At 41.1% G+C, this 14434-nt stretch overlaps 3 protein-coding genes across 3 annotated transcripts in view; all 3 read right to left on the bottom strand.

Annotated features, from left to right (window-relative positions):
• The window catches only part of echdc3 (enoyl CoA hydratase domain containing 3), a 3574-nt gene extending 2162 nt beyond the window's left edge, over positions 1-1412 (bottom strand). The window contains exons 1-3 of the mRNA XM_085769325.1: positions 1221-1412; positions 524-645; positions 343-440 (exon numbers count right to left, since the gene is read on the bottom strand). Of these exons, the coding sequence (XP_085625451.1) occupies positions 343-440; positions 524-645; positions 1221-1357 (357 nt within the window). The 5' untranslated portion in view covers positions 1358-1412. The remainder of the gene's footprint in view (positions 1-342; positions 441-523; positions 646-1220) is intronic.
• Positions 1413-2346: 934 nt separating this feature from the next.
• LOC146962406 (nuclear factor 7, ovary-like) lies at positions 2347-4067 on the bottom strand. Its single transcript, XM_085769276.1, has one exon. The coding sequence runs from the start codon at positions 3825-3827 to the stop codon at positions 2487-2489; it is 1341 nt and encodes a 446-aa protein (XP_085625402.1). The 5' UTR covers positions 3828-4067; the 3' UTR covers positions 2347-2486.
• A 7523-nt stretch (positions 4068-11590) lies between these two features.
• LOC146962407 (zinc-binding protein A33-like) lies at positions 11591-13304 on the bottom strand. Its single transcript, XM_085769047.1, has one exon. The coding sequence runs from the start codon at positions 13042-13044 to the stop codon at positions 11689-11691; it is 1356 nt and encodes a 451-aa protein (XP_085625173.1). The 5' UTR covers positions 13045-13304; the 3' UTR covers positions 11591-11688.
• Positions 13305-14434: the final 1130 nt, after the last annotated feature.

Below are 14434 nucleotides of genomic sequence, written 5' to 3' on the forward strand. Positions count from 1 at the left end.
AATAGATAGAGAGATAGATAGAGATTATAGAACATACATACATTACAATATACATTATAAAAATATATTTGTTTAATTCCCTTGAGACTTTGTAAATTTATTTGTGTGTGTGTGTGTGTGTGTGTATATACAAGGTATATACAGTACTCAAAGTACTGTATAGTACTGTACTGTACTTTGAGACAAGTATGGACATATGTATTGTTGAAGCTCTCTGTCATTATTTCTTGTCAGCTGACATTGTTTGTATACCGGTACTTTGTTAGCCTAAATGAAAAAAAAAGAAAAGAAAGATGGAGGAGGAGGAGAGAGGTAGAAGAGGAAAGAAAGCAACAAACTCACCTCAGAACAGGTGTGAAACACCTTGGTGTGATAATCTCTGCCCTGAGCCGACGTCAGCTCCTTCAGGTCGTGTCCAGAGGAAAACACTGGACCTTTGGCTGATGAAGAAAAAAATAATAAAAATAAGAGGTCAGAACAACATCTTCTCTAACACACACTCACACACATTAAAAACACCGACCTGATATGATAATAACTCTGAGATCGTCACTGTCCACATCAGTCAGGATGTTTTCTCTGAGAGACTCCAGCATGGACAGAGACAGAGCATTTCTCTTCTTGGGATTGTTCAGGATGACTCTCCTGAAAACAGAGAAGACAGACAATAACATGTTGGATTTATTGTAATTGTCTTACTTTATGCATTCACGTGCTTTATTTATTGTCTTGCTTCATCTTATTCCAGTGTAATATGGGTTTAGTCAAAAGCTTCATTGACAGTTTGCAACTGCAACTGCAACTGCACAAGAACTGGCTCCTCTTTTAGGACAGGGTCAAAATGAGAATAATTACTACAAACTGAGCAGCTCAGACACTGTTTAAAAAGTACATTTTAATCTATGTTTTAGTCACACACAAAAAAATCACACAACCTGATAATATATCTCATAATATTGAGTGTTTACTTTTGGTTGTGGTTGTGCACCTTTTCCTTCACTGACAGTCGACACTGCAAAAATGTCGATGTACGGTATATGTTTAATATTTATGCCGAATTTATCTTCAGACAATATAATATGAAACAAAGTATTATATTAACCGCAATAACACACTGTTGTTGTTAAAAGCTACACACTCCCCCTAAATCCACAGTTGTAGCTTCAGGCAGCCTACATTGTAAAGGTTTAACACACGTCGGACATGTTTCGGTGCTGCACCTTATTCCGTTGTTTTGGTGTCTCACCGTCAGCGGCTCCGGTTCGGACTGAGAGTAGAACCGGGTCCCGGTGAGCAGCGGTGTTTTCCTGCTGAGCTGAAACACAGCGACGGTCCTGCTCAGTAAACTACGAGCCATGATTCACCTTCTGTGCTCTCCACTCTCACTTCCGGGGTGACGTCAACCGTACGTACTGCGACGTAGGAACAGGTGACAGGACAAAAAAATAAATAAAATAAAAATAAAAACCAGGTGACAGGACAGGGCGGAATAATATCATATCATATAACACAATTTTTGTGCTAATATCACAAAATACCAGAGCAATTTGTAGTTATCATATATTCATTGAGAAATCTATTCGAGTAAAAATGAAAGTTTTCAAATGCTACATTTATATATGTTAAGATAAATTTTAACTTTGCACAAAGTTTTAATAACTCTCTTGAAACATTTTTTAAAAGCACTGGTGGCAACATACATGTGAGGGAAAAAAAAGGTCCGTGCCAAAAAAAAAAGATTTATCTTAAAACTGCATTCACTCCAACTTAATATAGCCTATAAAATGAATGACAAATAAGAAGAAATATTTTGTGATATCATAGTTTATTATATTGAGCAGAAACGGAAACACAACAAGTAACAGTATAAGTAACAGAGTACGTCCCCTTGAATTTCAGTCTTAAAGTTTCAACAAGCAGTTAACAATAATAATAATAGTCACATTTGTTCATGAAATGCAAAGCATGAGATTAAAAACAATACAGGCAGTTTTTTCCTCTTGACAGATAAAAATCTGAAAAATAGGGAACACAAAAGTAAAATGAAAAATAAATCTTGACTGTGCAATTGTGCCATGATAATAATGATGTAAAGCATACAAATATTTTTAACTAAAGTGCTAAAAAAGAGATATTCACCATTTTTAGGGGAATCATGCAGTTGTTACAGTACTTGAAATGGAATATAAATATATAATTATCAGTAGTCTGTAGTCATGTGAATCATTAGTAGAAAATTAAAAGTTTAAAGTGATAATAAACAAATGAGTTCAAATTAATGTGATAACAAAGGACATTTAGCCTATATGAATATATATATATAACACATTTCCCATAAAGCTACATTTTAGCAATGGATCATTGTTTAGGTTTTTCACTCCCTCTGTTATCAGTGTGTTTTGTATCAACAGTTTGTTTCCAAAAGAATCAGTGAACGTGGCTGAAAACAAATCAGTGGCTCGTGAACCTGATCTCATCTAAAACATCTAACTGTGATGCTCCACTGCTACTGACACCTGTGACGGTACAACCTTGATCAGGTCGCCGCTCCAGGTGCTAATATACGGAAACATCTTGTCGGTGAATGTGTGTGAGAATTTGTGGATGTGTGTGTTGCTGTCAGGATCAGAAAACGAAAGACATCCTCCGTCCCAGTCCAGGTGGACTCTGATCCTCCTGGGCTTCTTCTTTACTGACAACTCAGATCCTGTGTCAGAAGGCGATAGTGGTTTGTACTCACCATCACAGAGCATGAGTCTCCACAGACCAGATGATGGGACTCCTTTCCTTGAGGTCGACTCTGCTAACACCCCCAAGGAGAAGGCTTCGTTGTCTCCGACCTCCAGGTCCCAGCTGTGAGACCCTGAGTTGAAGCCCTCAGAGCCCACGATGGAGTATAACTGGTCCATCCTCTCTTCCATCTTACCCCTTTCAGGAAGCTGCTGCTTCGTCTTCCCTTGTCTCACACTGGTCAGATCTTCAGACAGGTTCAGGTCTGGATGAGCACTGTTTGGATCCAGAATCACAGGACTGTAGGAGACCATCTTCTTCATCTTCTTCCAGATGTTGAACCTCAGGTTGCCCAGATGTTTGGCCTCATCTATCAGGGTTCCTGAGTCCAGCTGTGGATCATCAGGCAGATGTTGCTGCTGGACTCTGTCCACTGCAGCCTTGTAGTTCTGCAGCAGTGAGACGTCTTTAGCTCTCAGCTGCTTCTCTGTTGCTCTGATGGTGTCTGACAGAGCTGTTATGTCTCTGCTCAGAGCCTCAGTCTTCTCCTTCATCTCCTCAATCTTCTGCTCCTCCTCCGCCCTCAGTGCAGCCATCCTGGCCTCCTCTTCCTCGTACAGAAACTCATGAAGCTTCTTGAACTCCTCCTTGATCCTTTGAGCTGTGTTGTCTGCTTGGTCTCTAATGTGCTCAGCTCTTTCATCACACTTTCCTTTTTTTTCATGAATCAGTATCAGTGTCTTTCTCAGGGGCTTCAAGAGCTCCTGAAGTTTTCTCGCATGGTCCTGCACAGCTTCATCAACAGGTTGGATTCTGTGGCTGCTGTGTGTTTCTGAATCCTTGCAGAAGCTGCAAAGCAGCTGTTCATCATCCACACAGAAGAAGTTGTGTTTCTCAGAGTGCAGACAGAGGTGAGGAGGTAAACGCCCTAATGAGGACCTTCTCCTACAGGCTGGACACTTAGGAGTTTTTCTTCCTGCCCTGTAGCTGCGCAGACAGTCTTTACAGAAGCTGTGTTTACATGGCAGGAGGACTGGATCTTTTAAAGTATCACTGCAGAGACGACAAGGGAGCTCCTCTTCTGATCCCGAAGCCATGCTCTCCACCCAAAGTCTTTGTTTTCTGTGCAGCTGTAGGTACAGTATATAAACCCGCAGCTGTATTCAAAGTATTCCCAGTATTCCCAGCTCTTGTGTAGTCGTTCCTCTCCAGGTGAAATTGTTCGTTTGGTGTAAAAACAAGTGAACAAAGACGTCTGCTGTTCCTCGTCCCACTAACAGATAACATCAATAGACTTGTTTCCTGAAGATTTTTGTTGTGGGCGGGGCTGGACTTTACTGTGCAGTTGAAATCTGAGAGTACCACTACTTTACTTTTTCTTACTTTAGTTCAGTTTTAGTTATGAAACCATATAACTATAAAATACATAACTCATTAAGACTGGTGTCATTTACCTCACATGCACTAAGACATAAGAGCAGGTCTGACTCTCTTTTACATGACATATTGTAAATGATGGAAAAAGATACTTACAAATAAACAAGTAAACAAACCAAGAGATGCCACATTAATGTAAAAAATAAAATGAATAGTTTGTGGAAAATATCACAATATATAGTATTATAGACTTATCATTAAAAAAAATCGTCCAAACATCAGTGCATGTTCACAAGTGACCTTTATTTTGCATTTGTGACATGAACAAAATATGTTTCAACCCCAAAATAATAAAAAATACCAGAGTTATTTGTAGTTATCATTTATATTCATGGAGAAATCTATTCGAGTAAAGATGAAATACAAAGTTTTTAAATGCTACATTTATATCCTGTATGTTAAGATGAATTTTAACTTTGCAAAGTTTTAATAACTGTCTTGAAACAGTTTTTTAAAAGCACTGGTGGTCAAGCAACAAACATGAGAAAGAAATAGATTTATGTTAAAACTGCATGCACTCCATATTAATTTAAACATATAAAATGAATGACAAAAAAGAAGAAATATGTTTGTGATATCATACTGTAGTTTATTAAATATTGAGCAGGAACGGAAACACAACAAGTAACAGTATAAGTAACAGAGAAGGTCCCCTTGAATTTCAGTCTTAAAGTTTAAATGTTTCAACAAGCAGTTAATAATAATAATAATATGAGTCACATTTGTTCATGAAATGCAAAGCATTGAGATCAAAAATAATATATAGGCAGTTTTTTCCTCTCAAAAGATAAAAATCTGAAAAATAGGGAAAACAAAAGTAAAATGAAAAATAAATCTTGGCTGTGCAATTGTGCCACGATAATAACGATGTAAAGCAAATATTTTTAATTAAAGTGCTATTCACCATTTTTAGGGGAATCATGCAGTAATTACAGTAATTGAAATACAAAATGTATAAATATCAGTAGTGAACTGTTAATAGAAAACTAACATTAAATTAAAATTTTAGCGCAATAAATAAAAAAAGTTCAATTTAACATCATAACAATGGACATGTATATTTATGAATATATACTATACTATAACTATACTATAATATATTTCCCATAAAGCTACATTTTAGCAATGGGTCATTGTTTAGGTTTTTCACTCCCTCTGTTATCAGTGTGTTGGGACTCAGCCCAGTCAAAATGGAGTATAAGACTGCATGGCTTCTTTGTCTCCCAGACAAAGGAAAACCATTGAACTCAGCCTCCCAGCGTCCTTCACCTTTTCACACCTAGGTGTGAAACCTCCACTACTGACCCCCCATTGGTCAGGTATGGCCCCAGGACCTGTGAGGTCACAGGCCATATAAAAGGAGAAGTGCCCTTCTCTTCTCTCTCTCTTCGCCCTCTTCTCTTCCCCGCTCTTCAGCAGGAGCTGCCGCTCCCCTCAGCTCCTCACCTGGAGCTACTGCTACAGCTCTCCAATGATACCTCCACTGGTAGCGCCGCAAGTGCCTACCAACGGATTAAAGAAAAGGAACCAGCTAACACGACGCAAGCTCTGCTAGTTGAGCTACGGAGCCACAAAACAAAGCAACCAACTCTGCAAGGAGAAGGACTCTCCTCAACGGAACTCAAACTACTCAGCCAGGACGGCTGTAGTTCACTGGACAAAGACACAATCACTGGACTTGACAAACCGCAACAGGACCGGCAAAACCCTGCAACCGCAGGAATCCCCACCAGCACCGGATCTTCTCACCTTCATGTGACTTGGTAACGTAACTGGGCCTAGTTAGGAGGATTACCTTGCACCTTGAATAAGCATAGAGTACTTCAACCATGCCAATGTATGTATTGATTGAAATCAGTTAAAATACTTGAGCTTTGTTGTTGTTGCTTTGTCGTTGTCAGCTATAGTCTCATATTTAGTGAACCTATGTTTAACATGCAACTTGAGCGTTGAACAAAGGACACACCTTTGTTCACCTCCCCCACATCACATGTGGTTGGTCTTAGAGGCCATCTTGGAGGCCATTTGGTTGTAACCCCCTTTGTCTCAGGACAAGGCAACCATCCTCCATCTTTTCCATTGTCTGAGGTCACACTTCACACCTCACAGACACATGGTCATTCACACTTAGTCACACTCTCACCAACACACACACACACACACACCAACACACACACACACACACGTATACATAGTGTATGTAGCTTGTCTTAGTTCCATGTTTTGTTATTCCGTTTTCTAGATGTGTCCAATAAACTTCCTTGAAACTTTACTTGTCTGTTAATGTTGTACAATAGTGAGTATGCCAACCTCTACGCAGTAGAACTTCTAAATCCTTCAACTTTGCAGCTATTGATAATGTTAATTTGTTTATAATTATTAATTTAATCATTAAACAAGGTTCTATATTAATAGTTAGCACACCCTTATGAGACTGACTTTGGTACATTGGCTGTCTGGTGCCCCGAGGTGGATTTAATAAAATTAAATCCCATTAATAATTTTTATAGTAATTATTAATATTTTGGTATTGATATTTTACTAATTTGATAGCCAATAACCCTCTTAATAATAACTTTACTTATAGTTGGTATAACCCCAACATAAATGGTGCTTCCATTGTGAGGCATCTAAATAATCTTAATAAATTACCTATAAGTTGTGTTAGAGCACAACATTAAATGGTTTCCCCGTGCGAGACATAATTACACTTTCTCTTTAGTTGTGCTAGAGCACAACATAAATGGTGCCCCCTTTGTGAGGCATCATAATAAATCTTAAATACATTTTCTTATAGTTGGGATAACCCCAACATAAATGGTGCCCCGTCCGAGGCTGTGTACTGTTGGCATTTATTCACATTTGTACAATATTAATTTTGAGCAAAATTTTGGACATTACTGAAAGTGAAATCCAAAACTGAACTAACAAAAAGTTCACATAAAACAGAGCTAGTCTGCTACACGAGTAGACGTCTGACTTTACATGCAGAAAGTGAATTGTGCTGAATTTTGATTTATTCCTGAGTTTTGCGAAAACTCCATGAGAATTAAGCCCATTGTGCTGCATCAAGAATTTGCGACTGTTGCTAGTCTTTCCAGTTGAGTCTTCTCTGTAGGAACTTTAAGAATTCCTGTCCCGCATTTGAATACCATGTATTCAATGCTACTTTGTTCTGTCAAAATTGGTTGTTAAGCTAAGTGCTCCCCTTACCCTTAACTTTAAGACACAGCGTGCCGCCGGCCCTGTGTAACCTAGAGAGCGTGTACTGGTTGTCACTGCCATGCATTTCAACCTGATTAAGAATAGAGCTTGAAGATAGAGCCACAGTGTGCTGCCAGCCCTGTGAAGTTTTGTACCTCGCTGCCACTCCCAGCTTGAGTTACTGTAAGAAACCACTGGAGTAGTGCATAGCCAAAGCTACACTACTACAAGGTGTCTGCCAAGCAACACCACTGCAAACAATTTGCTTTGCTTTATAGGTTTCTCAGATTTGCTTAATCTCACCTCTCAGAGTAACAATGGAGAACCCCTCTGTAGAGCAGTTCATGTCTGCCCTGGCTCAGAGCCTAAACCCCGGCTACTCTGAACTCATCAACAAGTTGAATCTCAGTGAGTGTAGGAAAGAATTGGACTTGCTACTTAATGACAGATGGGATGCTCAGAGAGCATCCAAGGGCCCGTTGTTACGATGCATGCTTCTGATCTGCCACAGACAGGCCAGTCTTTCAGCTCTTACCAAAGCAACTCTGGAACAAGAGGTAGAGTCCCTAAGAGTGCAAAATGCTAGTCTACTTCAAGAAGTGAAGACAGCAAATCACAAAGCCTTACGTTACCTAGAAAGCTTGCACTCAGCAGAGTTAGATCTCTGCTCACAGAAGGAGGAGTGGTTTAAACTTAGGTCAGAACGCTCTGACTCTCCACAGTCTTTCAGACAAAGTGATTCAGGTTACTCTGATTCACACTCCTCCCATGGAGAAAGGTTAACTCCTTCTCCATGCAGATGGGGACATTTCCCACCTGACCTGAAGTCCTTGGGAACTAAGTCAGCTCCCCAACCTCCACTAAGGTGCAGAGGTAACAGCCACCTGGCTTCCCATCTTTCTCACGTAGATAGTGAGGAGACATGTAGCGTATCATCTAGTGTATATACTGCACCTCATTCTCAACCAGGTAACTATGCTTTCACCCGTGCTCAGCCCTCCAAAGGGGGGACTAGAGCATTTCAGGACTGTTCATCCTCTTCCCTGCAACACCAGGAGAGTGATGACAGGTGTTCAGTCCCTGTCTTCCCACCTGTAAGACCCAGAGCACAGGCGGTAGATGTCCAGGATAGCTTAGTCTCGCCTTCATCTGACAGGACCACCCAGTATCCCCGCCTTGAAGTGCTTGAGTTCCTAGCTAAGGACTTACAATTCTTTGATCCTGACAATGGTAATCATAACATTGATGATTACCTCAGTGAACTAGACCACAGCCTAGTTGACTTACCAAGCGCTACCCACAGGGAGAAAGTCAAACTTGTGTGGAAAACCAGCTCAAAAGCTGTTCACAAGTTCATGCAGTCACTTCCTCCCAGAGTCAGAGACAACTACCATGATCTTTGTCAAGCACTGTTAGATGAGTTTTCTTCCCCTGTTGATGAGGTCTCAGGAATAGTTGCAGCTTCTCAAATTAAACACTCCCGTCTTGAGCACCCCAGAAACTTTTACAAACGTTTCAGACATGCATATTTTCAAGGAAAGAATGCACCAGGCATGGAGGAAAGCCCCCTTTTTAAGTCTATGTTTGTGAAAAATCTTCACCCCTCAATATACATGCAGGTTGCACTCATGACAAGGAAGGGTGAGCTCTCAATGCATGAAGTTCGGAAGATGACATATGTGACCTGGGAAACTCTAGTCTCTTTCAAGACACAGGGGAAAACAACTGAGCCCAGCAGCTCAAACACCCATGTGTCACACAGACCTGCAAGCTCAAGACGTCTCCCTCGCAACACGCCAAAGGGGGGTGACAGTCGGCCACGTCCAGACACTGAGCGCAACCGCCGTGTCCACCAGCTGCATAGAGATAGGCATTCACACGGTAGAAGCTGTAGGAAGCCTTATGCTCAAATTGTGGCCCAAAACTATGAGCAATCAGATGATAGCCCCATCATCTCTGACCACAGTGTAAAACATGGTCAGCACCTTTCAGATAGTGACAGTTCTTCTGAATGCCTCTCTGTCTCCAGCTACCAGGAGCGTTACAGCCCTGAGCCAGGTGTGAGGAAACACCAAAGACACAAAAGCTCCAGAGCTTCCTCCTCACACCACAGACAATTAAACAAGTACTAGTGCAGGATTCCTTGATTTCCTTACAGTTAGAGCTCAGCATGGTTTTGTTAGCAACAGCAGCAAATTCTGATTTGATTCAGCCATCACTGTGATTTCTGCAAGTAATCTTGGATCGACTCCTCTGCAGTATCTTATTAATGGCATTGTATTCACTGTTAGACACCTATAATGACATGTCATTCCAGGTGCCACACCCTTTCTCACCATAGCATCACTTACACTTATGAATAACTAGAAGATGTTATTTGTTGTGTGTTATGTTTAATTCTGTATGTATGTGGATTGTGTTCTGTAATCTGTCTATGCTTAGCCAAGATAGATAGCAACCAAATGCCCAGTTGGTTTGTGAACTGCCCAGATATCATTTTGAATGGACTATGGACTATGGTGCTCACAGGATCACACATCACGTGGGATCCTGAGACCAAAGGGGGGATGTTGGGACTCAGCCCAGTCAAAATGGAGTATAAGACTGCATGGCTTCTTTGTCTCCCAGACAAAGGAAAACCATTGAACTCAGCCTCCCAGCGTCCTTCACCTTTTCACACCTAGGTGTGAAACCTCCACTACTGACCCCCCATTGGTCAGGTATGGCCCCAGGACCTGTGAGGTCACAGGCCATATAAAAGGAGAAGTGCCCTTCTCTTCTCTCTCTCTTCGCCCTCTTCTCTTCCCCGCTCTTCAGCAGGAGCTGCCGCTCCCCTCAGCTCCTCACCTGGAGCTACTGCTACAGCTCTCCAATGATACCTCCACTGGTAGCGCCGCAAGTGCCTACCAACGGATTAAAGAAAAGGAACCAGCTAACACGACGCAAGCTCTGCTAGTTGAGCTACGGAGCCACAAAACAAAGCAACCAACTCTGCAAGGAGAAGGACTCTCCTCAACGGAACTCAAACTACTCAGCCAGGACGGCTGTAGTTCACTGGACAAAGACACAATCACTGGACTTGACAAACCGCAACAGGACCGGCAAAACCCTGCAACCGCAGGAATCCCCACCAGCACCGGATCTTCTCACCTTCATGTGACTTGGTAACGTAACTGGGCCTAGTTAGGAGGATTACCTTGCACCTTGAATAAGCATAGAGTACTTCAACCATGCCAATGTATGTATTGATTGAAATCAGTTAAAATACTTGAGCTTTGTTGTTGTTGCTTTGTCGTTGTCAGCTATAGTCTCATATTTAGTGAACCTATGTTTAACATGCAACTTGAGCGTTGAACAAAGGACACACCTTTGTTCACCTCCCCCACATCACATGTGGTTGGTCTTAGAGGCCATCTTGGAGGCCATTTGGTTGTAACCCCCTTTGTCTCAGGACAAGGCAACCATCCTCCATCTTTTCCATTGTCTGAGGTCACACTTCACACCTCACAGACACATGGTCATTCACACTTAGTCACACTCTCACCAACACACACACACACACACCAACACACACACACACACACGTATACATAGTGTATGTAGCTTGTCTTAGTTCCATGTTTTGTTATTCCGTTTTCTAGATGTGTCCAATAAACTTCCTTGAAACTTTACTTGTCTGTTAATGTTGTACAATAGTGAGTATGCCAACCTCTACGCAGTAGAACTTCTAAATCCTTCAACTTTGCAGCTATTGATAATGTTAATTTGTTTATAATTATTAATTTAATCATTAAACAAGGTTCTATATTAATAGTTAGCACACCCTTATGAGACTGACTTTGGTACATTGGCTGTCTGGTGCCCCGAGGTGGATTTAATAAAATTAAATCCCATTAATAATTTTTATAGTAATTATTAATATTTTGGTATTGATATTTTACTAATTTGATAGCCAATAACCCTCTTAATAATAACTTTACTTATAGTTGGTATAACCCCAACATAAATGGTGCTTCCATTGTGAGGCATCTAAATAATCTTAATAAATTACCTATAAGTTGTGTTAGAGCACAACATTAAATGGTTTCCCCGTGCGAGACATAATTACACTTTCTCTTTAGTTGTGCTAGAGCACAACATAAATGGTGCCCCCTTTGTGAGGCATCATAATAAATCTTAAATACATTTTCTTATAGTTGGGATAACCCCAACAAGTGTGTTTTGTATCAACAGTTTGTTTCCAAAAGAATCAGTGAACGTGGCTGAAAACAAATCAGTGGCTCGTGAACCTGATCTCATCTAAAACATCTAACTGTGTTACTCCACTGCTACTGACACCTGTGATGGTACAATCTTGATCAGGTCGCTGCTCCAGGTGCTAATATATGGAAACATCTTGTCGGTGAATGTGTGTGAGAAGGTGTGTATGTGTGTGTTGCTGTCAGGATCAGAAAACGAAAGACGTCCTCCGTCCCAGTCCAGGTCGACTCTGATCCTCGAAAACTTCTCTTTCACTGACAACTCAGTCCCTGCGTCTGAATCTGAAGGGGAGTGTGATATGTATACACCATCACAGAACAACAGGATCCACAGTTCAGATGATGGGACTCCTTTCCTTGGGGTCGACTCTGCTAACACCCCCATGGTGAAGGCTTCGTTGTCTCCGACCTCCAGGTCCCAGCTGTGAGACCCTGAGTTGAAGCCCTCAGAGCCCACGATGGAGTATAAACGGTCGAACCTCTCTGGGTTTTCAGGAAGCTGCTGCTCCATCTCTCCTCGACTCACACTGGTCAGATCTTCAGACAGGTTCAGGTCTGGATGAGCACTGTTTGAATCCAGAATCACAGGACTGTAGGAGACCATCTCCTTCATCTTCTTCCAGATGTTGAACCTCAGGTTGCCCAGATGTTTGGCCTCATCTATCAGGGTTCCTGAGTCCAGCTGTGGATCATCAGGCAGATGTTGCTGCTGGACTCTGTCCACTGCAGCCTTGTAGTTCTGCAGCAGTGAGACGTCTTTAGCTTTCAGCTGCTTCTCTGTTGCTCTGATGGTGTCTGACAGAGCTGTTATGTCTCTACTCAGAGCCTCAATCTTCTCCTTCATCTTCTCAGTCTTCTGCTCCTCCTCCTCCCTCAGTGCAGCCATCCTGGCCTCCTCTTCCTCGTACAGAAACTCATGAAGCTTCTTAAACTCCTCCTTGATCCTTTCAGCTGTGTTTATTGCTTGTTCTTTAATGTGCTCAGCTGTTTCATCACAGTTTCCTTTAATTTGATGAATCAGTGTCCGTTTCTTTCTCAGGGGCTTTAAGAGCTCCTGAAGTTTTTTCTCAAGGTCCTGCACAGCTTCATCAACAGGTTGGATTCTGTGGCTGCTGTGTGTTTCTGAATCTCTGCAGATGTTGCACAGCGGCTGTTCATCATCCACACAAAAGAAGCTGAGTTTCTCAAAGTGCAGACAGCACAGTGGCTCAGCTGTTTTCTCCTGTGCAAAGTCAACGGGGAAAACCATTGAAGCCCTTCTGCTACAGACTGGACACTCAGGAGTTTCTCTTCCTGCCCAGTAGCTGCGCAGACAAACTTTACAGAAGCTGTGCTTACATGACAGGAGGACTGGATTTTTAAAAGTGTCACTGCAGAGACGACAGGAGAGCTCCTCCACTGACCTGGAAGCCATGTTCTGTCTGTGTCCTCTTCGTCCAGGTTAGTTTCACTTTTACCAGCCCCCTCCAAAAGTGTGCAGCTGTTAGTATATTTACCCACTGCTGTATTTCCAGTATTCCCAGTATTTCCAGCTGTAGTGTAGTCGTTCCCTTCAGGTGAAATTGTTTATTAGGAGTGAAAACTGAGGCGCCTGCTGTTCACTCGCTGTTCCTCTTCCCACTGACGGATAACATCAACAAACTTGTTTCCTGAAGTTTTTTATTGTGGGCGGGGCTAGACTCAGAGTTGTTCCTGTTTTTGTTGCGCAGTTAAAATTTGAGACAGACAAAGGAGTCCACTGTACCAACTAGTGACCAGACTTTATCTTTTCTTACTTTGGTTCAGTTTTAACTATTAAACTATATGTAATTCATTGAGACAGGTGTCATTTATCTCACATGTACTCTCACAAGACACAAGAGCAGGTCTGACTCTCATTTATATGACATATTGTAAATTACGGAAAAATTAAATATAAACCAGTAAACAAACCATGAAATGTCACATTAATCTAAATAAGATTTAATAAAGTTTGTGGAAAATATCACAAAATATAATATAATAGAACTACAATTAAAAAAAATTGTCCAAACATCAATGCATGTTCACAAGTGACCTTTATTGAGCATTTGTGACACAAAACATTATAAAAATACATTTGTATTTATCCTGACTTTTTTTCTTGTCAATATCAACATTGATATGATTCATAATGTATTGTTTATCGGTAGAAATTATCGATTTTATGTTTGTAAATAAGAAACACTAATTTGGTATTCAATACAAACAAGCAAATTAAATACAGTTGTTTTTAAAGGATTACGTTTGTGAAATAGTGGGACATCTGAGCACATGAATGAATATTTATGATCTCATATACATTCTCCATACATTTTCAAAACAACTGCAACATAAGTCACAAAAAAATCTCATTGTGAGTCTCATTGAGAGTCTCATTGTTTGCACAAACAGTTGAAAAATAATCGTAGTTGATGAAATGCAGAGACAACTTTAAACTTTCTTTGTCTATGATGAAGTTAAAGCAGAAGTAAGCAGAATGTTTGCGTTAATATAAGTCTTAAATAGTTATATCTTCCGACAGCAATCACTTATATAGAGTGTTTGGTCCGAAACACGGGTCTGTCAGTCACTCTGCTCTGCTGTAAGCCGAGGAGAAAACTTTCCTTGTATCCTACAACCTTTATCCAATGAGGAGAGAGAACGGCATAAAGGGGCGGTCCTCTCTGAGTGTGCAGCCAAGGGATGCACGTGCATGTGGTGATGGAGGGACAAGGGCAGGGACTGCTAACTCCATTCGCTGACAGGAAGTTAGCCAAAACGACCGGATCGCTTACTTCTGCTTT

Source organism: Trachurus japonicus, chromosome 23 (genome assembly GCF_045865225.1).
Source record: "Trachurus japonicus isolate A0001 chromosome 23, Traja_1.0".
Lineage (NCBI taxonomy): Eukaryota > Metazoa > Chordata > Actinopteri > Carangiformes > Carangidae > Trachurus > Trachurus japonicus.

What these genes read in the sequence shown, in the direction of transcription:
- LOC146962406 (XM_085769276.1), bottom strand. Translation starts at nt 3,827, where the DNA reads ATGGCTTCGGGATCAGAAGAGGAGCTCCCTTGTCGTCTCTGCAGTGAT.
- LOC146962407 (XM_085769047.1), bottom strand. Translation starts at nt 13,044, where the DNA reads ATGGCTTCCAGGTCAGTGGAGGAGCTCTCCTGTCGTCTCTGCAGTGAC.